Source organism: Leptodactylus fuscus, chromosome 1 (assembly GCF_031893055.1).
Source record: "Leptodactylus fuscus isolate aLepFus1 chromosome 1, aLepFus1.hap2, whole genome shotgun sequence".
NCBI classification, from domain to species: Eukaryota; Metazoa; Chordata; class Amphibia; order Anura; family Leptodactylidae; genus Leptodactylus; species Leptodactylus fuscus.
The window spans coordinates 66,352,542-66,379,411 of record NC_134265.1 but is presented as its reverse complement, the minus strand read 5'-3'; the positions used below and the strand labels follow the sequence as shown (position 1 = coordinate 66,379,411).

Genomic DNA, 26,870 nt, shown 5'->3' with positions numbered 1-26,870 from the left:
ATTAGCTGCTTTTTTCTTGCCATAATACAAATTCTAACAGTCTATTCAGTAGGACTATCAGCGGTGTATCCACCTGACTTCTGTACAACACAACTGATGGTCCCAACCCCATTTATAAGGCAAGAAATCCCACTTATTAAACCTGACAGGGCACACCTGTGAAGCGAAAACCATTTCCGGTGACTACCTCTTGAAGCTCATCAAGAGAATGCCAAGAGTGTGCAAAGCAGTAATCAAAGAAAAAGGTGGCTACTATGAAGAACCTAGAATATAAGACATATTTTCAGTTGTTTCACACTTTTTTGTTAAGTATATAATTCCACATGTGTTAATTCATAGTTTTGATGCCTTCAGTGTGAATCTACAATTTTCATGGTCATGAAAATACAGAAAACTATTTGAATGAGAAGGTGTGTCCAAACTTTTGGTCTGTACTGTATATCTAACAGGGCAATATCTTTATCAATATAAGATTAAAAATGATTAAATCAAATGACGTATGTAATATACCATTTTGTAGTTGGTGACAGGTCCTCTTTATAGCTAGAAGATCAGAACTTGATCCCTTTCTGCAGACACTACCTTCACTACAGCCCTTCCAAACAGCAGTTTATCAAATTTATGGTTTAGCAATGTATCCTGGAGGGGGAGGGGGGGGGGCTAAGAAGTCTTGGGTACAAAAACAGCTGAACATTAAACAGAAAGACTTTGCAGTCGCTGCACATGAGAAACCAGGATCACTGTTCGGTTTGAGCTGGAGTTCCACGTTTATCATAAAAAAAATATAAAGAAGGTAGTATTCCTCAATTGCTAGAATTAGCTTCATGCACCATTATTTTTCATTGTTTTCTCCTTGCTTTGCATTGCCAAGAGGCAATAACCTTGAAACAGCTGTCTGCAGATGGTTCCTCTTCGTTTTGGGAAAGGACCTCATTTTTAAAAGGTCGTGTTACAGCAGATTTTCTTTTTATCAGAATTCTTAGCAGGCAAACATAAGCCCCTATACACACCCAGGTGGTGAAGGCAACATCTACTTAAAGGGAACCTGTCATCTCAAATGATCACCGTTCTGTCCAATGCTGCACAGTGCTAATCTGAAAATCTGAAACTGGGGATGTGAACCTGGCTTCAGACTAAAGCTTTCCTTACACTGCGCAGGATGGGACGTGAGGAGCTTGACTTTATATGCTAATTCTTCACCTCCTTGACTGAAAAATTCTTTGATGGAATAAAAGTAATTTTATAAAAGTGATAGAATCAGTGATGTAACATTAGACAGTCAGCATTGGACAATAGGTGAGAAGCTCTGCTGGGTCCTGATGATGGTTTATGGGACAAAATCATGGTCACAGCATAGTGCCCCTTCTGACCCACTGCTGAAACATTACAGTAAGTGAGCAGCTTGGGGATAAGGGGAGGACACTTATACTGCCTTGGCCATAGTATTTAAATTCAGGAATAGGACAGAGAACAGTATAGTCCTAGGTGGAGAAAATTTAGTCTAATTCCAGTTCATGGGCACTCTTTTTTCAATAATAACCAATAGAGCATCAGTAAACGGTTAACGTACCAGCAGGATGTTAGAAAGCAGCAGCAAACTGCAGAGAACTGGAGATGCACTTTACATAATAAATACGTCCATTAAGTTACTAGACATCACATCCCTCCCCCCCCCCCCCGCAAGGTTCTCATGTTCCTCTACTAATGCTATATCAGTTGAGAAAAGCTTAACACTATATCAGATGTTACCACGTACATGTAATCCTTTCCTTACAGAATGCCAACTCATTACACTGACACGAAACCCTATTAAGTACATATGTAAGTGATTGTACGCCCCATCAGAATGTTGTAGATACCTTTTCTGCAACAACAAAAAACCTGTGGGGTTCTTCTTGCACAGATGCAGAACCTCTTGGAGGTTACACAAATGTAACGGCTGTGGCTCATTTAGATCACTGTTTCACATCCATTTAGGGGGACTCTTTTGTCATTAAAAGTTTTATTGACATTTTTGATTAACACATAAGTGGGGATACACCAACAGAGGGAGAAGGGGGGATGGGGAGGGGGGTAGGAGAGGGGCAAAACCTGGAGCAAGAAGTGAGTGAGGGATATTGGCATAAGGGCAACAAGGGCAGTGGGAGGGGGAAGAAAGGGAGGCAACACAATACAATTATGAAAATAACAGATGAGCAATCAACTGAACCAATAAGAAAAAGAAGAAGTCAAATAGAAAAGCAAAGTCAGGGGGACATAGATGGGAAAAAGGAGAGGAAATCGGCGGAGTAGTAGAAGTAGTTCCAAAGTAGGAGGGCTCTTTAATGGATCCACAAAACATGGAGGCCAATGGAAGGGAAACTAGTTTGTTTTTGGGTTTTTTTTTTAATTAACACAAAAACAAGGAGACTACTCTGTGTCAAAAAATGGAAAAAAAAAAAAAAAAAAAGAAAAAAAAAGAAAGGCCATACTATTGACCACTGAATGCTGAGCAAATGGATACCTTTACAATGTCACCCATTTTGCATACATTTCACTGGCTCCATTAAGTGGACCTGAGGAGTGTGTGCCAGCTTAGAATCTGAGGACAACTGCTATATGAACCCAGAGCAACAACCTTGCCTGGCCACAGGACAGGCTGAGCCCCCTGCAGTGGGTACCTCTAGTGGCTCTTTTGTGAGAGAGTGTCACACAGAAAAATAATGACAAGGGGGCAACACGAAGGCTCAGTGGTTAGCACAGCCTTGCAGCACTGGAATCCTGGGTTCAGATCCCGCCAGGAACAACATCTACAAGGAGTTTGTATGTTCTCCCCGTGTTTGCATGGATTTCTTCTCATTCTACAAAGACATACTGATAGGAAAAAAAAAGTACATTGTGATCCCTATATGGGGCTCACAGTCTACATTAAAAAAATAAAAAAAGACAGTCTTAGTAAGGAGTGTGCAGACTGCCAACTCACAGTGGTATACTTTGCAAGAAGTGTACCATCATACTTGGATGCAGTTCATCTGTGTTCTAAATCAAGTAAAAGTTGCAAAGTACCCTGTGTCTGCTTAACTGAGCTTTATCCCTGTATGATCATCATGGGCACTCGAAATCATCAGCCTCAGAAAAACTGAGCCAACTAGGATGGGTTAAACTCTACGACTACCATTCAGAATGGCTGCATCTCCGGAATAATCGAGCTGAGCTCACAGCCAGCGCTGCTATATCTCGGCATAGGAATGCATTCACCAGCGTTGATTGGCCGAATGCCATATAGAGTATAGCATTCGGTCAATCAACGCTGTTTCTGCCGAAGGAGGTGGAGTCTAAGATCGGTCCACAGCAGTCTCCATTCTGGTCCGATCTTAGACTCCGCCTCCTCACAGACGAGCCTCCGGCAGAACCAGCGTTGATTGGCTGAATGCTGTAGTCTGTATGGCATTTGACCAATCAACGCTGGTCAATGCATTCCTATGGGAAAAAGTCAGCTCGAGCATATCGTAATACAGTGACTTGGGCATGTTAGATGCCCCCAGACATGCTTCCCCTGCTGTCCTAGTTGCATTCCAGGGAGTTGGCATCATTTCCTGGGGTGTCATAGTGGACTTGGTGACCCTCCTGAGTCGAATAGTGGTTTCCCCCTAAACGAGTATTTGTTTCCCATAGACTATAATGGGGTTTGATGTTCGATCGAACAGTCGAGTATTGAGCGATTACTCGAATCGAACTTCGAACACTTCACTGTTCACTCATCTCTAATTACTACATGACAAGCACTTTAACATTAGCTTGGATTAGTAGTACACAATTCAACTTGACAATAACTTTGCTATTAAGATTTGTCTAACTTTTGGTGCCACTTGCCCCTTTACAGGCAGGAGTAAGCTAATAACAGATGCCTATCTCAGAGTAGTAACTCCCTGGTGTGGTCACCTGTATATACCGTATATTCCCTTGCCTCCTCAAACTGACCACACAGGGTGATATGGATGTACCTCGACTCCACTTACAATCGCTGTGCTGCAATGTTTCTCATGGTTCAATGTTCAGTGACCAGACAGTACAGAGCACCAAGTAATGGCCCCTTTTAACTCAGATCTTCTCTTACAAGATCACTGGCACCATAAAATAACTGCATGCCCAGACACTGTGCCTACATGGCAATACACAATACAGTATGGTATACAATAAAATCAGACATAATATAGATAACAGTGCTTCAAGAAGTTATATTTGTAACACCAGTATTATTAATGCTTCCTTTCTGCAAATATGGACTAAGCGCTTAGTTTTCTTTCTGTCATTACAGGTCATGTTTTGATATAAAGCGTTGGCGAGGAACTTAAAAAAAAAAATACAATGAAACTTTTATGAGAAAACATGGTTTGCGAAGTAGGCATGAGTCTAACTGAGCATTTCAATTACCCAGCATGTTACAGGACATTCCAGTGAAGGACAAGGACAATGTACCCATACATTATGGTTATCAGTTCACGGACAACACTGGCTAAAGACAAATGAAAAAGCAAAAGGTTTCTAAAATAAAAACAGTGGATTTATTCCCTGTCTGACTGGAAGGATGGGACAACTAATGAGAGTCTCCAGACAACCATACGAAGCTTGTGTGACAACAATAATCTGATAAAGCCAAAGACAAACATCAGTCAGAGTTTGGGTTGTATATTTTCCACGCTATGCTTAACAAGAGTTCATGAACTCCAAAATACACAGTTATTACCCGTAGTAATCTGCAAGTACTATATAGCTGTAGCTTTTACTGCCAGACCACCATTATATAACAATTAGTATTTGTATCATTTACAGATTACAGGCTGTTATATACATAGGTCTATAGCATGTTGACAAATGATTGCCAACAATGACACCTGGAAGAACTAGTGTACTGTGCGCTATATTACTCAGCTTCACACTCACTTTTTGAGGAGTATATTGAACACTGCTGAATAACAAGGCTGTAGAGTCAGAGTTAGTCCGGGGGGACGGAAATGCCGCGATTTACCCACAGCGGTAACGCCGCAGGAAAAATCGCAGAGTTTTACAGTAAGTGCAAAGTGGATAGGATTCTTGCGAATCCCATGCCCATTTTGTGGTAAATCAGCGGTGCGAACATGCCGCTATTTCCTGGAACGGTTTTGGAAATCTCAGCATATCAATTATATCTATGGAAACACCGGCAGTTCCCCCATAGATATAATTGTAACAAAGTCCGCAGAGGAAATCTCTGTGAACTTCCTGTTTAAAGTGCTGCGAGAAGAACCGCGATGTGTTGCCGCTGCAGTTTTTCCCGCAGCAGTTTTTGGCTGTGGGACGTCCCGTGGGGTCTTAGGCTTAGGTCAGACGGGGTTTTTTGGTCCGGAATTTGATGCGGAGGCCGCCTCAGATTCTGGACCAAAAAACAGGTAGCTGTGACTGGATGTCTGTGCTGTGCAGCACTCCGATCCAAATCAGGCCCAAATGAATGGGCCTAGTCTGGAGGGAGTGTCTTCAGGCGGACGTCCACGGTTGAAGAAAGAGCATGTCGCTTCATTTTTCCACAAGTGGGAACAAACCGCTCGTGGAAAAAAGAAATGACCGGCTCCCATTGATTTCAATGGAAGGCATTTTTTTGGTCAGGATTTTGACGCGAATTCCGCATCAAAATCATGACCAAAAAACCCTGTCTGAACTCAGCCTTAGAGAGTCATGGTCAGGACCAATTATGGGTGCAGTCAGAAAAAATAGTTGAGCCAACTTCAAAATAAAACAATTATTTCTAATTATATTCTACAATTGTTAACACTGTACAATTAATTAGCTGACTCGTTTGCTACATATTTACTTTCAGAGGAATTCTAGCGCTGGCATTTTAATGAATGAGAGGATCTTTGCTGCTTTCAGAAGTCCTTAGTGTAAAAGTAGGGAATTCTGATTGTCATAGGAATCATGGTGACTTGTTTTAAGTACTTATTATCTAGTGTATTTTCAGAACTTACCCAGTCCGGACACTCATGGGCAACAATATCCACATTTTCCATTGACCGAACACTGGTTTTGTAAACCCTGAAAACTGAGTGGTTGTCCTCAACAAGGAAGCGATTAGATATGTGTTTAAGATAGAAAGCGACCACGCCTTTTTTCCCTTCATCTGGATATAATCCATCGTCCAGCGACACAATCTGAACTGACCTTAAACAAATACAACAGTCATTCAGTTGAAATATTAAGTACTTTGGTTGATCAAACATTCAGTTCTGAAAAACTCTGTAAATAAAAACCAAGCTTTGTGTAATTAGATGGAATAGACCCAGAAGTAAATGTTCACAGAATGCTGTCCCAACGCCTCTTTAGGCCGGGGCCCCAGGACCGGAAACGCCGCGATCACTGCGTTGTACAGTGCAGGCAAAGTGGATGGGATTCATGCGAATCCCATCCCCACTTTGCGGAAAAGATCGCAGCGCAGACACACTGCAATTTGCAAAGCCGTTGCGGCTTTGCAAATCGCAGCATGTCAGTTAGATCTACGGAAACGCTGGCGGCTTTCCCGTAGATATAATGTTAAGAGAAAGTCCGCAGAGGAAAACTCTGTGAACTTTCTCTTAAAAGTGCTGCGGAAAGAACCACAATGCGTTCCCGCAGCGTTTCTTCTCACAGCGCTTTAGTGCTGCAGATACGGCCCGTGGGGCCTTAGCCTTAAGATGTAGTTTGGTGGTTGCGAGAATTTGTCACCAAGTAGCCAACACTAAATAACATACTTCATTTCATTCTTGCTGTCTCCTGTTTTTTCTTTTCAGAATCCATCCCACCCATTAAAAAAATATGGCCGCTGAAAGGCGATATGAAACTAGCTCTGATTCTCCCTGTGGGTAAAGAAAAACAAAAGGTTAGCCCCCACTTGGAGAATCACAGCTTTAACCTTAAAGTGGCCATATCTTTTGAACAAGCGGATGGATTTTAAGAAGGAAAACACCAAATAGATCAGGAGCACAGCTAAATGAAATGATAAAAGGCTTTTGAATTTTGTACTTGGTGACTGATTATGAAGCCTGAGTATATATGGCTTAATACTATAGCCATATGAAACCTGTGGTTTACACCTGCGTTCGGGTTTATGTTCTTCGGGTCTGCTTGGGGACTAGAGAAAAACCTGAATCCCTGAACGGAGACCAGACACAGGTGTGAACCTCACATGTAAACCAATATCATAAGTCCATACACTAATTTGGTTTGACCACTGACAATAGTTTGGAGTCTCATTGTAAAATTATGATAATTTATTACAGGAATAGAGATAGGACATCTACAGTTAAATTGGTACTCTGGTGACCACTAGAGAGGAGTGACTCAGTTTGTCATGAATCGGATTCAACCTGAATACTCCAAATTGTTCAGTATTTAACAATAGGGATTTGTCTTGCACAAACTAAAATGGCCACCACAAGTAGAGGGACCACCACTGCTATTACAGTGCTATGAAAAAGTTTGGGCACCCCTATTAATCTTAATCATTTTTAGTTCTAAATATTTTGGTGTTTGCAGCAGCCATTTCAGTTTGATATATCTAATAACTGATGGACACAGTAATATTTCAGGATTGAAATGAGGTTTATTGTACTAACAGAAAATGCGCAATATGCATTAAACCAAAAGTATGGGCACCTCAACAGAAAAGTGACATTAATATTTAGTAGATCCTCCTTTTGCAGAGATAACAGCCTCTAGTCGCTTCCTGTAGCTTTTAATCAGTTCCTGGATCCTGGATGAAGGTATTTTGGACCATTTCTTTCTACAAAACAATTCAAGTTCAGGTAAGTTTGATGGTCGCCGAACATGGACAGCCCGCTCTCAAATGATCTGAAAACAAAGATTGTTCAACATAGTTGTTCAGGGGAAGTATACAAAAAGTTGTCTCAGAGATTTAACCTGTCAGTTTCCACTGTGAGGAACATAGTAAGGAAATGGAAGACCACAGGGACAGTTCTTGTTAAGCCCAGAAGTGGCAGGCCAAGAAAAATATCATAAAGGCAGAGAAGAAGAATGGTGAGAACAGTCAAGGACAATCCACAGACCACCTCCAAAGACCTGCAACATCATCTTGCTGCAGATGGTGTCACTGTGCATCGGTAACAATACAGCACACTTTGCACAAGGAGAAGCTGTCAGGGAGAGTGATGAGAAAGAAGCCGTTTCTGCACGTACGCCACAAATAGAGTTGCCTGAGGTATGCAAAAGCACATTTGGAGAAGCCAACTTCATTTTGGAAACAAAGATTGAGTTGTTTGGTTGTAAAAAAAGGCGTTATGCATGGCGTCCAAAAAGAAACAGCATTCCAAGAAAAACACTTGCTACCCACTGTAAAATTTGGTGGAGGTTCCATCATGCTTTGGGGCTGTGTGGCCAATGCCGGCACCGGGAATCTTGTTAAAGTTGAGGGTCGCATGGATTCCACTCAGTATCAGCAGATTCTTGAGAATAATGTTCAAGAATCAGTGACGAAGTTGAAGTTACTCCGGGGATGGATATTTCAGCAAGACAATGATCCAAAACACCGCTCCAAATCCTCAGGCATTCATGCAGAGGAACAAGTACAATGTTCTGGAATGGCCATCCCAGTCCCCAGACCTGAATATCATTGAACATCTGTGGGATGATTTGAAGCGGGCTGTCCATGCTCGGCGACCATCTAACTTAACTGAACTTGAATTGTTTGTCCAAAATACCTTTATCCAGGATCCAGGAACTGATTAAAAGCTACAGGAAGCGACTAGAGGCTGTTATCTTTGCAAAAGGAGGATGTACTAAATATTAATGTCACTTTTCTGTTGAGGTGCCCATACTTTTGCACCGGTCAAATTTTGGTTTAATGCATATTGCGCATTTTCTGTTAGTACAATAAACCTCATTTCAATCCTGAAATATTACTGTGTCCATCAGTTATTAGATATATCAAACTGAAATGGCTGCTGCAAACACCAAAATATTTAGAACTAAAAATGATTAAGATTAATAGGGGTGCCCAAACTTTTTCATAGGACTGTATCAGCAAAAATCTGGAACATGCACCCAAGCTGAAGTTTACTACTCCAGCTTCAATGAGTAGGCAATGGGAGTACAGGCACTAGGTAAGCAGCCACAGACAGCATTTTTAGAGCACAATTTGGGAGACTAAGCCACTGCTCCATAAGGATTCTTGAGTGGTTTATTGCCCCAAATAGCCCTGACAGGTTCACTTTACAGGATCTGCTGGTACCATCTTGGGGCCACATATTACTGCACACTTTTGTGGGGTTCATGCCTTGGAAGATTAGCACTGTTTTGGTTGCAAAGGGCATACATAATATTAGTGTATTAATCATACAATTATTTCTTATTGTTTAATGTAATGTCTGATCAGTGTATAACTAAGGCTCGGTTCACAACTGCGCCCCGTCTCCGTATAGCCTCTCCACATGAAAAATGCAGAGAGAAAACCACTGCAAGTATTTTCGAGCGGAAACCGATTGGACACCACTTGGACCCTATTATAGACTATGGGGTACGCGGGTTTCCTAAGGTAACCGCTTTTTTATGTGGATTAACTTTCCGTTTGGGGGGTCCCCAAGCAGACCCCCCGAATGGAAACCTTTGCACAGATGTGAACCTTGTCTAAGGCCTCATACATATGACAGTTGGCAAGCCAAGACTATTCCGATGGGGAATCAGATGCTCTGTTCTGTTTCAATGATTATAGAGCAGGTTTTATCCTGCTGTGTGACAATAAAATTGCACGTCCCCATTCAGGTCAATGGGGTGCAGATTGGCCCCCTACACAGTCGGCCGTGTGCATGAGGCCTAAGGCTACTTACATATGGTCAATATTTGTTTGGAATTTATAAGCCAAAACAAGGTGCAAATTCTTCCATTACACATTTCTATGGAGATCCCAATCCTTGTATTGAAAAATACTGATGCAAAATACTGACCAAATACTGTGTGAAGGTGGCCTAATGCATATATAATGGATGGTTCACTGTCCTTCTTGTTTGATCATGTGATGGACAGCCCATGGTCATATGATGGACACACAGGTGTGACAGCTCAGTAATCTGACGTCTGTCTTGTAACAAGCCATGCACCAGCGTGTCCATCACATGACAAGTATATTAATACGTATTTTTATGTGTAAATATATTAAACTATGATGTGAAAATTGTTTAATTCCACTTTGTGCCTCTGTAGTTGTCATTTCTTACACTCTGATCTTTGGATTATGATATCTGTAGAGTGTGAATATGAAGATCTTACACAGATGAGCCCAATAACCCCTCCACTATAGAAGTGACTGGTTTGTACAATTACATTGTGTCTATGTACACTATAAGTGCAATGTATGTATCAAGTGACTAAATATGGTATGCAGAATATAAGGGGGAGAAACCATACAGTGCTAGCAGATAGCAAAGAGCAGAATTACAAGTGACTAGAACTTCCTTTCCATAAACTCCCACTGAAATCTAGGAGAAGATAGAAGTGATCCCCCTATTGCTCTCTGTGCAGGGTACACCACATAACCACAGTGTCACTAGTCCAATACCAGCAGATTCTCCCAGCACAATCCCCTTTGCATCAGACTGAATGCCATAAAGCAGAAGTAAGCCCCAAACACAGATCTGGCAGTGATCACCTACATTGCTGTAGATCAGCTGCAGCTTGTCACATCCCTCGGTGAAACAGTCTGCAGCAGGCTGTAGTAGTGTATGGGCGAGGCGGGTCCCTTGTGGGTTAATGTTCAGCTTGCTGTGAGCGCCATCCCAGGCTGCAGCGGTGCCTTCCCCACAGTCCTGAGCTCAGCACTGACTCATTGCCAGGATGCACTGGAGTCCTGGCAGCTGCGGACATGAATGCCTGTCAGCCATACACTACAAGCATCATGTTGTGCTGTGGGCGGGAGCTAGGCCCTGCATAGTCAGCTGCTGGTCTACAAGCCTTACTGAAGGGAGTGTTCACCTCAGGGAAGGAGAAGCCCACCATTGCCTTTCTGGATCTATCTCATGTTGCTCAGATGTCACCACACTCTGTACTGTCCATTTTAGGAGTGGCAAGTCCTTATATCTGGGACCCTGAGAGTACTGTTAACCCCTTCCCGCTAGTGACATTGTTTAATTTTCGTTTTTGACTCCCCTTCTCCCAAACCCCATAACTTTTTTTTTTATTTTTCCGTTCTCAGGACCATATAAGGGCTTATTGTTTTCGGGACAAATTGTTCTTCACGACACTACTATTTATTATTCCATACAATGTACTGGGAATCTGGAAAAGAAATCAGAAGGGGGAAAAATCAGAGTACAAGTGCATTCGTGCGGCTTAGTTTTTACGGCATTCATTGTATTACGGCGTTCACCTATATTCTATGTTTCAGTACAATTCCAGGGATACCAAATTTATATAGTTTAACTTACATTTTAGCCCCTTAACAAAAATCTAAAACTTTGCAAAAAAAAAATAAAAATTTTCGAAAAGTCGCCATATTCTGACACACATAACTTATAAGTATATACTACACATAAGTATAAAAAATACTTCTGTGTAGGGGGATGCATAGGGCGTCTTTTTTTTGTGGGGCCAGGTATAATTTTTACTTATACCATTTTGGGGAATGTCTATTACTTTGATCACTTTTCTTCAATTTGTTGAAACACTTTTATATGTGTTCTAGGGAAAGGGGGGGGGGGGGTGATTTGAATTTTTAATTTTTTTATTTATTTTATTTTTTGCTTGCACTTATTAGACCCCCCTAGGGGTCTTCAAACCCAGGGGGTCTGATTATTAATGCAATGCATTGCAAAGTATTATTACTTCTATTGCAGGCTACATAGAGCAGCCTGCAATAAAAGATAATGAGAGACAGACCTAGGAGCCTTCAAAAAATTAACGGCTGTCATGGTAGGAGCTCGTTCCGGGTGGCGGTGATCCTCGTCAAAATGGTGGACCCCTTGCACCAGTGGAAAAATGGCACTTCGGTCTGCTATTATCGAGGCGCCGGGAGAGGGGTTAATGCCTACAATAAGTGCGGGCACTGATCTTGGACATTAGCACTGGGTCTCTGCTGTATAATACAGCAGAGAGCTGGCGGCTATGATGGCTCCTTAGCTCCTGAGCATCCACCATATTTAAATACCCAACATCCACTGTAGTATTATGGCGATTTGGGGAAAAGGTAGTAACACTGGATTGTTTGCAACTAGAAGTTGCTGTCACAACATATTTGGGTCCCAATGTGGCATCATTCACTTACATTCACTTATTAAAGGAGTTGCAGAGCTACACTGCGATTTTTGGCAGCATAACGGGAGTTGCAGATAAAGTTGCCCTGTAGCCCTAGCCTTTTATAAATGATATCCGCATACTGCAATTAAAATTCAAAGTCACATCAAATTATGGGTAAAGATGAGCGAACAGTGAAATATTCGATATTCATTTCGAATGGCCCCTCAATGTTCGACTATTCGAACGAATATCGAATCCAATTATAGTCTATGGGGAAAAAAGCTTTGTTTCAGGGGAAACTACTATTCGACTCAGGAGAGTCACCAAGTCCACTATGACACCTCAGGAAATAATGACAACACCTCTGGAATGCAACTGGGACAGCAGGGGAAGCATGTCTGGGGGCATCTAACATGCCCAAGTCCCTGTATTACGCCACTAATAATGTGGGAGCTGACTTTTTCCCATAGGAATGCATTGATCAGCGTTGATTGGCCGAATGCCATACAGTGTACAGCATTTGGCCAATCAACGCTGGTTCTGCCGGAGAAGGTGGAGTCTAAGATCGGTCCACAGCACTCTCCATTGTAGTCCGATCTCAGGTATAGCAGAGTTGACACAGCTCTGCTACATCTCATGACCACTTCTTCCAGCTGTGACTTGAATCTGTAAAGTTTACAACACAGACATCTTTGACGCCTGCTAGGATTAACATTGGATCCCGGAGAGGTGAGTAAAACTGTTTATTATGTTCCCTCACCTTCCCTGGGGCTCCGATTATTATACTCGGAGGTCTGAAAAGACCCCTGAGTATAATAATAGTGGCAGTGGGATCATGGCCTTGGCCTGGGCCTGCTCACAGCTGCCCCTGCATCCTATAGTAGAATAGGAAGCGGGTCAGCAGTGAGAAGGCCCAGGGAGCTAGATAAATAGGCCACTACCTGGATACTCTTCGCCTTCCCCGGCAGTAAGATGCCTGCGCAGCGGTCTAATCCAGCGCAGGAGAGGGGCCGCTCGGGTTGTTTTAAGAGCGGCTCCTCTCCTGCGATAGTTTAGAGGAAAAAGAAAATAAAAACTTGCTGCCCCCTCTGGAGCGCCACCTGAGGCCATCGCCTCATTAGAGGTGCGGTGCTGTCTGCGTCCGGAAGACCCAGATGAGTTGAATACAATAGTGAATGAAGCAGGAACTATCTACAGACAGTTCCTGTTTCACTGATGTGCTCCCGTGCACTCCAGCATCGGGATCTGAAGGAGCGATGTGATGATATTACTCAGATCATGCCTGCAGCTCTCAGAACACTCTGTGACTAAGAGTGCAGACAGAGTAGCAGGGGAGCGAGGAGTGATGAGTATCAGTGTTTTTTATGTGAAACTTTGGTTGAAAATTGAGGGGCAACATGAAACTAGTGACAGATTAAGGGGGACATGAAACTGGGGGCAAATGAATAGGGGGACATGAAACTGGGGGCAGATGAAGGAGGATGTTAAACTGGGGACAGATGAAGGTGACAATTAAACTGGGGGGGATTAAGAGGGACATTAAAATGGGGACAACTAGAGGGGGACATTGAACAATGGGGGTCACTGGAGGAGAACATTAAACCGTGGGAGTAGCCGGAGGGGGATCTGTTTGCCTCTAGTTGCCCCCAGTTTCATGTCCCGTTCCAGATGCCATTAATTTATTGCCCCCTCCAAATACCCCCACTGTTTAATGGCCCCCTCCAACTGTCCAATTTCATGTTTCATGTCCCCCTCTAGTTTAAACTGGGGCACCAGGAGAGGGACTTGGGGCAGTTAGAAGGGAACATTATAATGTGGGGTCATATAATGTAAGGGTGACTGTAGAAGGATTATACTGTGTGGAGGCACCTGGAAAAAAAATGAATGAGAATGGGCGGTGCTAAATGTGTCGGGGTGGGCACAGCATGCCACACATTTTGTCTCTCTTTCCGTGTTTCAAAAGTTGGGAGGTCTGTACTCCCCATAGTTTGGGTACTTTAAGCTTATGAGGAGAAAAAGCACAACAGCAAACAGAACTAAATGGCATGAACAGCAAACGAACTAAATGGCATGGTATAAGTCCTGCTGACTCTGAGGAAGAACTTAAGTGAATGTTCCTCCCTTATTAAAAGTGTTCTTTAATAATCTCTTAATGAATTTGCCACCTTACTGCCTCCAATAAAGAAAGTACTGTGAGTTATTACTGTGAGTTACTTCTATCTCATGACTACTTATTCCAGAACTGTACCTCCATGGGCATCCCCAATCTTAAATGGCCAGGAAACATCACAGATCGCACCATGTTGTGTGCTGGGGAAAAGTACTACTGCCATCAGCATTGTAGGCTTCCTCATCACTACACAGCTCTAAGGCTCCATTCACACAGAGTAACGCCAGGCGTCATTTGTGTGTAATTTGTGTGTCTTTTACGGCCGTCATAAAACGTTTACATAGAGTTCTATAGGAAAAGACGGCTGTCATTTACGGCCGTCATTTACGGCCGTCATTACAATGACTATGACCACTATGACCACACTGTGACAGAGGACCACTACAGGCAAAAAGCACTGTGGCAATTTTCACAGGAAGTCTGCATAGTTTTTCTTATTGCTTCAATTATACCTATAGGAAAACCGCTGGCATTTCTTTAGGTATAATTGACATCCTGCAATCTCTAAAAACGCACCATTTTCGAAATTGCAGCATTTCTGCTGTGGATTTATTTTTGCCATCCACATTGCAGGGACTGCAAAACGCTGCAGTTTTTGCTACGGCATATACGTCATGTGGAGCTTCAGCCTAAGGAACGCTTTGCCAATATCTCCTGTACTGTAGGACCTATAGTTAAGTCACTGGTAGTGGCATATTATTGCATAGTTACAGATAAATGCATTACAACACTCGAACGGTATGCATTGTAATGGAAACAATATTCTTTATCACTTTGTAAATATTTTTTTTTTTCAGATTTACCATAGACAGACCCTTAAAATTAATGGCAACTCAATACTCCACAAAGACTTCACTTAGCCCTCATTCTTTAAGTGAAGTTGTACTAGGTGCTAAGGTGATTGGTAATATAATCTATGGGTCATGTTCTTGGATACGGGTTCACCTACTATTTACTCTCAAGAAAGTCAACTTGTAGCTAATCTAAAATAAAGGATTCTCTTTTAAGATATTAGACATCCATCAATACTCAGCCATCACCTTTCTGCTTCAATACACATTCTAACTAGAGATGAGTGAACAGCGTTCGATCGAATTGATATTCGATCGAATATTAGGCCGTTCGAGGTACTTGATTACAATCGAATACCACGAGGCAAATGCACTAAAAATTTGTATCCCCTCCCACCTTCCCTGGTGCTTTTTTTGCACCAATAACTGCACAGGGGAGGTGGGACAGGAACTAAGACAACGGAGGCATTGAAAACATTTTTAAAAACCCATTGGCTGCCGAAATCAGGTGACCTCAGGTGTCAGGGATGGATGTACTGGCAGGGTTAGCTAGAGATTACCTTTATTTAGGTGGGAATGTTACTCAAACAGCTCTTTGGGGCTCTATCTGGTCGGGATCCCTGTCAGCTTGCGATATGCGCGAGCTGACTTTTTCCCCATAGGAATGCATTGACCAGCATTGATTGGCCGAATGCCATACAGAGTACAGAATTCGGCCAATCAACGCTGGTTCTGCCGGAGGAGGCGGAGTCTAAGATCGGTCCACAGCAGTCTCCATTCTGGTCCGATCTCAGATGTAGCAGTGTTGAGCGCACAGCTCTGCTACACCAGAGATGTAGCAGAGTTGGCCATGCGCTGAGCTCTGCTACATCCAGAGATGTAGCAGAGCTGAGTGTGCGCTGAGCCGTGCTACACTAGAGATGCATCTCTGGATGTAGCAGAGCTCAGCGCATGGCCAACTCTGCTACATCTCTGGTGTAGCAGAGCTGTGCGCTCAACACTGCTACATCTGAGATCGGACCAGAATGGAGACTGCTGTGGACCGATCTTAGACTCTGACTCCTGACAGCTGACAGGGATCCCGACGAGATAGTGGCGTAATACAGGTACTTGGGCATGTTAGATGCCCCCAGGCATACTTCCCCTGCTGTCCCAGTTACATTCCAGGGTGTTGGCATCATTTCCTGGGGTGTCATAGTGGACTTGGTGACCCTCCTGAGTCGAAGTGTGGCTTCCCCTGAAACGAAGCATTTTTCCCCATAGACTATAATGGGGTTCGATATTCGTTCGAATAGTCGAATATTGAGGGGCTGTTTGAAACGAATATCGAATATTTTACTGTTCTCTCATCTCTATTTATAACCATAAGTAATTACTGACGATGGGATCCTGTGAGCCAGTGACAACCAAGGTATCTGGGATACAACGGAGTGACTCCAGATGTTAGATATATGCAGTGTATGATATGAGCATTATGTAAATAACTTCTAAATTCTAAAAAAAAACATTGCTCACAGCTATGTGTCAGATATCAGATGCACCAGTCCAGCTGTCCCAGTAGTGTACACACCTGCAGGGTAACACAGGCCCACCAGTGTGCCAAAGAATCTTTTGGTGGGTCCAGGCTCTGACACTATATTCACAAATATTTAGATCTGATTAATGACCTGTGTGTACTGTGATGTTGTTATAAGTATGTTCTGTATGTTCTGTTCTGCTTACTTATTCTGCTTTGTCTGCCTAGCAACAGTGAGGTAGTAATGGAGGAGGAGCTGAGCTTAGGGGGAGGAGTTGTTAGACAGGGAGCCATGATGGAAGCATGGAATAAAGTGTTCTGATCTACAAGAGTAACCATCTCATAGTGGACTTATTCCAGAAGACCCGCATCCTCACTACAACACTACAATTGGCGACGAGGATTAAGAATCATTAGCTAAAGGTATTTCCCTGCTACAGAAAACTGTGTACAAGACTGCACTACTAGCACCAGCCATGGCCTGCTTACCCTCCTTTGCTGTATTTGATGTGCACCAGCCCCAAGCAAACTTGGCAGCATGCTGGAATAAATGGCTGAAACGCTTTGAGATATTCCTGCAAGCAATAAACATTACTGACAATGCAAGAAAGAAAGCCATGTTATTACACTATGCAGGGGAGCAAGTCTATGATATCTTCACAACTCTGCCCAATACAGGGGAGGACAGTGACTATGAGTTATGCAAAGCAGCACTAACTAAGCATTTCTCTCCATACATAAATGCAGCTTTTGAAATGTTCAAGTTTAGACAGTCAAAACAGTCAGCAACAGAAACCATTGATGAATATCATGTCCGCTTAAGACAACTTGCAGCTTACTGTGAATTTGCAGATATAGACAAGGAAATTCTGATGCAAATCATACAAGGTTGTTTGTCATCTAAGTTAAGGAGACAAGCACTCAGAGATCCCACCATGACTTTAGCAAAGCTACTGGACATTGCACGTATTCATGATGCAGCAGAGAATCAAGCTAAACTTATAGAGAACACAGACTGTATACCAGAGCAGCCATCTTCTGTAGCAAAGCTCACTCAGAAGCCACATGTGCCTCACACACAGGCTGCAGCCTGCTACAACTGTGGAGGTCCTTATCCTCATCAGAAACCATGCCCAGCAAAGGGAGTAACTTGTCATAACTGTGGGAAACAAAATCACTTTGCAAAAGTCTGCAGATCAAAATCACAATCTTCTCTCTCTGCTAAACAAGCCTTGCCACAGAAAGTTCAGGCAGTGCAGTCAGTGTCCCCTGCGGATGAGCCCAGCAGCACCTGCTTATTCTCAGTGACTGAGGGGTCTCGCAATGTGCATGCAATGTCTAATCCCAAACAAGTCATCTTAATACATGGCAATCCGGTGGAGACACTGGTAGATACAGGGGCGTCTGTCAATGTTATTAGTCATGCCACTTATAGCCAGCTAAAGAACAAACCTGCTTTGCAATGCACTAACCTGAAGATATATCCTTATGGCTCAGCTACTGCATTACCCCTATGTGGCAAATTTCAGGCATTACTAACGGCTGAAGGGAAATCCATCACGGACACTTTCTATGTAGTGGAGTGTTCTGCAGACACTCTTCTCAGCTGCAATAGTGCGGTATCTCTGGGCCTAGTGAAACTGGCAAACAGCGTAACACACTCTTCTGTCCAAACTATTATGCAGAAATATCCTCAACTCTTTCAAGGCATAGGAAAGCTGAAAGACTTTCAAGTGAAATTACACATTGACCAGTCAGTCCAGCCGTCAGTTCAACCTCACAGGCGCATCCCATTCCATGTCCGCAAGCTAGTGGAGAAAGAGCTACAAGACCTTGAGACAGATGATGTTATTGAACGTGTCGAGGGCCCAACTCCCTGGGTCTCACCAATTGTTGTTGCGCCTAAACCTAAGCAGCCTGGTAAAATCAGGTTATGTGTGGATATGCGACATGCCAATCGAGCCATTCAAAGAGAAAGGCACATTACGCCTACCATTGATGACATTCTCACAGATCTAAATGGTGCAAAAGTATTCTCAAAAATTGATCTAAAATCTGGTTATCATCAGCTTGAATTGCATCCAGACTCCAGATATATCACAACTTTTAGCACTCATGTCGCTCTAAGAAGGTTCAAGAGGCTGAACTTTGGCATTTCATCGGCTGCAGAAATCTTTCAGAATGTTATCAGGCAGGTTCTTTCAGGAATACCTCGAGTCCTCAATGTTAGTGATGACATCCTTATCTTTGGCACAACCCAAGAGGAACATGACAATCACCTAGAACAAGTCTTTCAGAGACTGCAAACCTGCAATTTAACTGTTAATCCATCAAAATGCGAGTTCAACAAGACGTCATTGAATTTTTTTGGCTACATTTTTTCTGAAAATGGTGTTTCTGCAGACCCTGAGAAAGTAGCAGCCATAACCTCTGCTAGCCAGCCACAAAATGTCTCAGATGTTCGAAGTTTTCTTGGTCTGGTCACATACTGTGGACGATTCATACCTGATCTGGCTACTGTTTCTGAACCCCTACGACAACTCACTAAAAAGGATACTCCTTGGTCATGGACAGTTGAACATCAATCAGCTTTTGATACACTTAAGTCCAGTCTTTCTAGTGACACGGTCATGGCCTATTTTGACCCACTAAAGTCTACTGAGCTCATTGTGGATGCCAGTCCTGTAGGCCTTGGTGCGATTTTAACTCAGGTGTCCAAAACTGGCAGCATCTCCACAGTCTCCTATGCGAGCAAGGCTTTAACAGAAACGGAACAGCGCTATTCTCAAACTGAGAGGGAAGCTCTCGCAGTTGTATGGGGATGCCTTCATTTTCATCTTTACCTCTTTGGTCGTCCATTCACAGTGGTCAGTGATCATAAACCACTCATTCCAATCTTCAATAAACATTCATCAAAGCCACCTCCACGACTTGAACGCTGGCTATTCCGCCTGCAGAACTACCACTTTCACTTGAGATATGAGGCAGGAGCTGGGAACCCTGCAGACTATTTTTCAAGACACCCTTCACCACAGTCTACCAAAGATGACTTGCCTGCCACTGTCTTAGCTGAGGAGCATGTAAATTTCATTGTTACACACTCTGTGCCAAGAGCAATGACCCTCGAAGAAATTAAAGATGCGGTGGATTCTGATCCCCAACTTCAGTTGGTAATTGACACTGTTCGGTCTAAGAACTGGAACTCTTTTCTAGCTGAGACTCGTCTTCAACCGCAGGGCCAAACAGCATATTTGCAGGCCTTCTTTAATGCAAGACACTCTCTTTCTGTATCTGACTCAAACATACTACTACGTGACAACCGCCTGGTCATTCCTCAGAAACTTCAGAGTAGAGTGATCGATCTGGCCCATGAGGCCCATCAAGGTATAGTTAAAACAAAGCAATTACTTAGGGAGAAAGTATGGTTTCCTGGACTAGATAAACAAGTGGAAGCACTTATCGCCACATGTATACCTTCCCAAGCAACTACAGTGGACCATAGCCGAGCACCAGTACAAATGACACCTCTGCCAGACAATCCATGGACTGCTGTGAGTGTTGATTTCTGCACTTTGCCAGATCATTCCTATTTACTGGTTGTCATAGATGATTTTTCTAGGTTTCCAGTCATTGAACCCATTTCCACCACCTCTGCAAGAGCTGTCATACCAAAACTGGACAAAATCTTTTCTGCATATGGCATACCTGAAACAGTGAAGACTGACAATGGACCACCTTTCAATAGTGCAGATTTTCAGTCTTTTGCAACTTATCTTGGTTTTAACCACAGGAAAATAACTCCTTACTGGCCTCAAGCCAATGGCGAAGTGGAGCGCTTCATGCAATCAATCAACAAAACTCTTCGGATTGCTACCATGGAACACAAGGATTTGCAGCAAGAATTGTACAGATTCCTTAGACAGTACAGAGCCACCCCACACTCTACTACAGGAACTCCGCCAGCGACTGCGCTTTTCGGCAGGCCTTTGCGCATTAAGCTTCCAAACATCCCAGTAGTTCACGTCCAGACTCCATTGGTCCTCAATGATTCCCTTGCCAAAGGCAGGATGAAAAGATATGCAGATAAGAGAAGTTGTCGCTTCAAACAGCTGGACGTAGGAGACTGGGTCCTTGTTAAAAGGCTGAGACCCAGTGACAAGTTATCATCCCCTTATCATCCAGAACCCTTTCAAATCACACACGTCAAAGGTACCATGGTTACTGCTCAACGCCAGGGTCATCAAGTCACAAGAAATGTGTCCCATTTTAAAAAGCTTCGTGACTACAACCCAGGAGCAAGTGCAGAGGAGACAGATGATGAGGAAATTTCACCAGGTACAACTGGTTCAGCAACACCAACAAGAGATACCGAAAATTCACAGACTGTTTCTGATAAGGAGATGTCTCAACGCTACCCAACAAGGATAAGTCGAAGGCCACCAACGCACCTCAGGGACTATGTTCTGCAGTAAAATTTTCTTTTCAGTTCGGACCTTTTATTTATTGTTCATTTATAATGTTTGCATTTTATTTTTTTTTTATAAGAAGGGGAGAGATGTGATGTTATTATAAGTATGTTCTGTATGTTCTGTTCTGCTTACTTATTCTGCTTTGTCTGCCTAGCAACAGTGAGGTAGTAATGGAGGAGGAGCTGAGCTTAGGGGGAGGAGTTGTTAGACAGGGAGCCATGATGGAAGCATGGAATAAAGAGTTCTGATCTACAAGAGTAACCATCTCATAGTGGACTTATTCCAGAAGACCTGCATCCTCACTACAACACTACATGTACAATGATAACAGCAAAGATTACAATCCAATAAGTGGAGGTTCACACGTTTAGTATAGCTGGAGGGTGGATCTTAGCATCAAACCAGACCATCGGCAGAAAATAAAGCAGGGCTGTTTTAACCCATTGGTGGGTTAAAGTTTCATAAGTGGGTCCCCCCATCACCACCACTAAAACATACCTGACCTACCAAAATGAAAATGACCCCCCCACATAGTATAATTCCTTCTTACTGGCCCCATACAATAACAGTCCCACCTTATAAATAATAGTTCCTGTTCACAGCAAACTGATCCCTTATCAATAATTATAAGGTGATTATTATTTATATGCAGGGACTATTATTTAAAAGGTGGGGCTAAGATTTCTTTATTATAAATAACAATGCCCCCTTATAAATAAGAGTCCCTGCTTATAAATAGTGCCCCCTATCATTAATTGTCCCTTTTAATTTATAATAGTGTGGGGAAGCTCTGGGAAGCATTTTATATTGTGTGGAGCCACTGTGGAGTATTATACTGGGAGGGGGGGGGGCACCGCTGAAGATAATATAATACTGTGTGAGGCCGCTGAGAGGCATTATATTGTAGAGGATGACTCTGGGAGGCGTATTATACTATGTTGGGCCACTGTGGAGTGTTATACTGTGAGGAGACCACAGGAATCTGTAAAATACATAAGGGAGGAGGGGGCTAACAAATGGCAAAATAAATTCCTGATGGCAGCTCTGATACCTAGTAAGTTATCAGCTGGGTACATTTGATATTACCATGTTTCCCCGAAAATAGGACGTACCCAGACATTTTGCTGCCTTGCCTAATATAAGGCGCTCCCCCGAAAGTAAGACGTAGTGAATAGAAATAAATGGAAGTAACCGGCAAGTGGGGGGTTAATCGGCGTGCCGGGCACTTCCATTCATTTCTATGGGAGCTAGAGATGAGCGAACACTAAAATGTTCGAGGTTCGAAATTCGATTCGAACAGCCGCTCAATGTTCGTGTGTTCGAATGGGTTTCGAACCCCATTATAGTCTATGGGGAACAGATACTCGTTAAGGGGGAAACCCAAATCCGTGTCTGGAGGGTCACCAAGTCCACTATGACACCCCAGGAAATGATGCCAACACCTCTGGAATGACACTGGGACAGCAGGGGAAGCATGTCTGGGGGCATTTAACACACCAAAGACCCTCTATTACCCCAACATCACAGCCTAACAACTACACACTTTACACACTCAATACCACCTCTCTGACAGTAGGAAAACACCTTGAAACATGTGTATTTGGCACTTGCAGTGAGGAGAGCTTGTCACCAGCAGTGAATTTGGCCCTTGTAGTAAGTTGAGGTTGGCACCAACATTTGTTTTGAAAATCAGGGTGGATTGAGCCTCTAACCAGCAGAGTTTGGGCAAATTCATGGTGGAGGGAGCCTCTAAACACCCCAGTTTGGGCAAATTCATGGTGGAGGGAGCCTCTAAAAAACTCAGTTTGGACCAATTCATGGTGGAGGGAGCCTCTAACCAGCCCAGTTTGGGCAAATTCATGGTGGAGGGAGCCTCTAAACAGCCCAGTTTGGGCAAATTCATGGTGGAGGGAGCCTCTAAACAGCCCAGTTTGGACCAATTCATGGTGGAGGGAGCCTCTAAAAAACCCAGTTTGGACCAATTCATGGTGGAGGGAGCCTCTAAACAGCCCAGTTTGGGCAAATTCATGGTGGAGGGAGCCTCTAACCAGCCCAGTTTGGACCAATTAATGGTGGAGGGAGCCTCTAAACAGCCAAGTTTTGGGAAATTCATGGTGGAGGGAGCCTCTAACCAGCCCAGTTTGGACCAATTCATGGTGGAGGGAGCCTCTAACCAGCCCAGTTTGGGCAAATTCATGGTGGAGGGAGCCTCTAAACAGCCCAGTTTGGACCAATTAATGGTGGAGGGAGCCTCTAACCAGCCCAGTTTGGACCAATTCATGGTGGAGGGAGCCTCTAACCAGCCCAGTTTGGGCAAATTCATGGTGGAGGGAGCCTCTAAAAAACCCAGCTTGGACCAATTCATGGTGGAGGGAGCCTCTAACCAGCCCAGTTTGGGCAAATTCATGGTGGAGGGAGCCTCTAAACAGCCCAGTTTGGGCAAATTCATGGTGGAGGGAGACTCTAAACAGCCCAGTTTGGACCAATTCATGGTGGAGGGAGCCTCTAAAAAACCCAGTTTGGACCAATTCATGGTGGAGGGAGCCTCTAAACAGCCCAGTTTGGGCAAATTCATGGTGGAGGGAGCCTCTAAACAGCCCAGTTTGGACCAATTCATGGTGGAGGGAGCCTCTAAAAAACCCAGTTTGGACCAATTCATGGTGGAGGGAGCCTCTAAACAGCCCAGTTTGGGCAAATTCATGGTGGAGGGAGCCTCTAACCAGCCCAGTTTGGACCAATTAATGGTGGAGGGAGCCTCTAAACAGCCAAGTTTTGGGAAATTCATGGTGGAGGGAGCCCCTAAAAACCCCAGTTTGGACCAATTCATGGTGGAGGGAGCCTCTAAACAGCCCAGTTTGGGCAAATTCATGGTGGAGGGAGCCTCTAAACAGCCCAGTTTGGACCAATTCATGGTGGAGGGAGCCTCTAACCAGCCCAGTTTGGACCAATTCATGGTGGAGGGAGCCTCTAACCAGCCCAGTTTGGGCAAATTCATGGTGGAGGGAGCCTCTAAAAAACCCAGCTTGGACCAATTCATGGTGGAGGGAGCCTCTAACCAGCCCAGTTTGGGCAAATTCATGGTGGAGGGAGCCTCTAAACAGCCCAGTTTGGGCAAATTCATGGTGGAGGGAGCCTCTAAACAGCCCAGTTTGGACCAATTCATGGTGGAGGGAGCCTCTAAAAAACCCAGTTTGGACCAATTCATGGTGGAGGGAGCCTCTAAACAGCCCAGTTTGGGCAAATTCATGGTGGAGGGAGCCTCTAAACAGCCCAGTTTGGACCAATTCATGGTGGAGGGAGCCTCTAAAAAACCCAGTTTGGACCAATTCATGGTGGAGGGAGCCTCTAAACAGCCCAGTTTGGGCAAATTCATGGTGGAGGGAGCCTCTAACCAGCCCAGTTTGGACCAATTAATGGTGGAGGGAGCCTCTAAACAGCCAAGTTTTGGGAAATTCATGGTGGAGGGAGCCCCTAAAAACCCCAGTTTGGACCAATTCATGGTGGAGGGAGCCTCTAAACAGCCCAGTTTGGGCAAATTCATGGTGGAGGGAGCCTCTAAAAAACCCAGTTTGGACCAATTCATGGTGGAGGGAGCCTCTAACCAGCCCAGTTTGGACCAATTAATGGTGGAGGGAGCCTCTAAACAGCCAAGTTTGGACCAATTCATGGTGGAGGGAGCCTCTAAAAAACCCAGTTTGGACCAATTCATGGTGGAGGGAGCCTCTAACCAGCCCAGTTTGGGCAAATTCATGGTGGAGGGAGCCTCTAAAAACCCCAGTTTGGACCAATTCATGGTGGAGGGAGCCTCTAACCAGCCCAGTTTGGGCAAATTCATGGTGGAGGGAGCCTCTAAAAAACCCAGTTTGGACCAATTCATGGTGGAGGGAGCCTCTAACCAGCCCAGTTTGGGCAAATTCATGGTGGAGGGAGCCTCTAAACAGCCCAGTTTGGGCAAATTCATGGTGGAGGGAGCCTCTAAACAGCCCAGTTTGGACCAATTCATGGTGGAGGGAGCCTCTAAAAAACCCAGTTTGGACCAATTCATGGTGGAGGGAGCCTCTAAACAGCCCAGTTTGGGCAAATTCATGGTGGAGGGAGCCTCTAACCAGCCCAGTTTGGACCAATTAATGGTGGAGGGAGCCTCTAAACAGCCAAGTTTTGGGAAATTCATGGTGGAGGGAGCCTCTAACCAGCCCAGTTTGGACCAATTCATGGTGGAGGGAGCCTCTAACCAGCCCAGTTTGGGCAAATTCATGGTGGAGGGAGCCTCAAAACAGCCCAGTTTGGACCAATTAATGGTGGAGGGAGCCTCTAACCAGCCCAGTTTGGACCAATTCATGGTGGAGGGAGCCTCTAACCAGCCCAGTTTGGGCAAATTCATGGTGGAGGGAGCCTCTAAAAAACCCAGCTTGGACCAATTCATGGTGGAGGGAGCCTCTAACCAGCCCAGTTTGGGCAAATTCATGGTGGAGGGAGCCTCTAAACAGCCCAGTTTGGGCAAATTCATGGTGGAGGGAGACTCTAAACAGCCCAGTTTGGACCAATTCATGGTGGAGGGAGCCTCTAAAAAACCCAGTTTGGACCAATTCATGGTGGAGGGAGCCTCTAAACAGCCCAGTTTGGGCAAATTCATGGTGGAGGGAGCCTCTAAACAGCCCAGTTTGGACCAATTCATGGTGGAGGGAGCCTCTAAAAAACCCAGTTTGGACCAATTCATGGTGGAGGGAGCCTCTAAACAGCCCAGTTTGGGCAAATTCATGGTGGAGGGAGCCTCTAACCAGCCCAGTTTGGACCAATTAATGGTGGAGGGAGCCTCTAAACAGCCAAGTTTTGGGAAATTCATGGTGGAGGGAGCCCCTAAAAACCCCAGTTTGGACCAATTCATGGTGGAGGGAGCCTCTAAACAGCCCAGTTTGGGCAAATTCATGGTGGAGGGAGCCTCTAAAAAACCCAGTTTGGACCAATTCATGGTGGAGGGAGCCTCTAACCAGCCCAGTTTGGACCAATTAATGGTGGAGGGAGCCTCTAAACAGCCAAGTTTGGACCAATTCATGGTGGAGGGAGCCTCTAAAAAACCCAGTTTGGACCAATTCATGGTGGAGGGAGCCTCTAACCAGCCCAGTTTGGGCAAATTCATGGTGGAGGGAGCCTCTAAAAACCCCAGTTTGGACCAATTCATGGTGGAGGGAGCCTCTAACCAGCCCAGTTTGGGCAAATTCATGGTGGAGGGAGCCTCTAAACAGCCCAGTTTGGACCAATTCATGGTGGAGGGAGCCTCTAAAAAACCCAGTTTGGACCAATTCATGGTGGAGGGAGCCTCTAAACAGCCCAGTTTGGGCAAATTCATGGTGGAGGGAGCCTCTAACCAGCCCAGTTTGGACCAATTAATGGTGGAGGGAGCCTCTAAACAGCCAAGTTTTGGGAAATTCATGGTGGAGGGAGCCTCTAACCAGCCCAGTTTGGACCAATTCATGGTGGAGGGAGCCTCTAACCAGCCCAGTTTGGGCAAATTCATGGTGGAGGGAGCCTCTAAACAGCCCAGTTTGGACCAATTAATGGTGGAGGGAGCCTCTAACCAGCCCAGTTTGGACCAATTCATGGTGGAGGGAGCCTCTAACCAGCCCAGTTTGGGCAAATTCATGGTGGAGGGAGCCTCTAAAAAACCCAGCTTGGACCAATTCATGGTGGAGGGA

General features: G+C 44.3%; 1 protein-coding gene across 2 annotated transcripts in view; it reads right to left on the bottom strand.

The window, feature by feature from the left end:
* Positions 1-26,870, bottom strand: part of RHOBTB3 (Rho related BTB domain containing 3) — a 102,671-nt gene that overhangs the window by 44,693 nt on the left and 31,108 nt on the right. For both annotated transcript variants that reach the window (XM_075271909.1, XM_075271917.1), the window contains exon 4: positions 5,982-6,174. In XM_075271909.1, the coding sequence (XP_075128010.1) occupies positions 5,982-6,174 (193 nt within the window). The remainder of the gene's footprint in view (positions 1-5,981; positions 6,175-26,870) is intronic.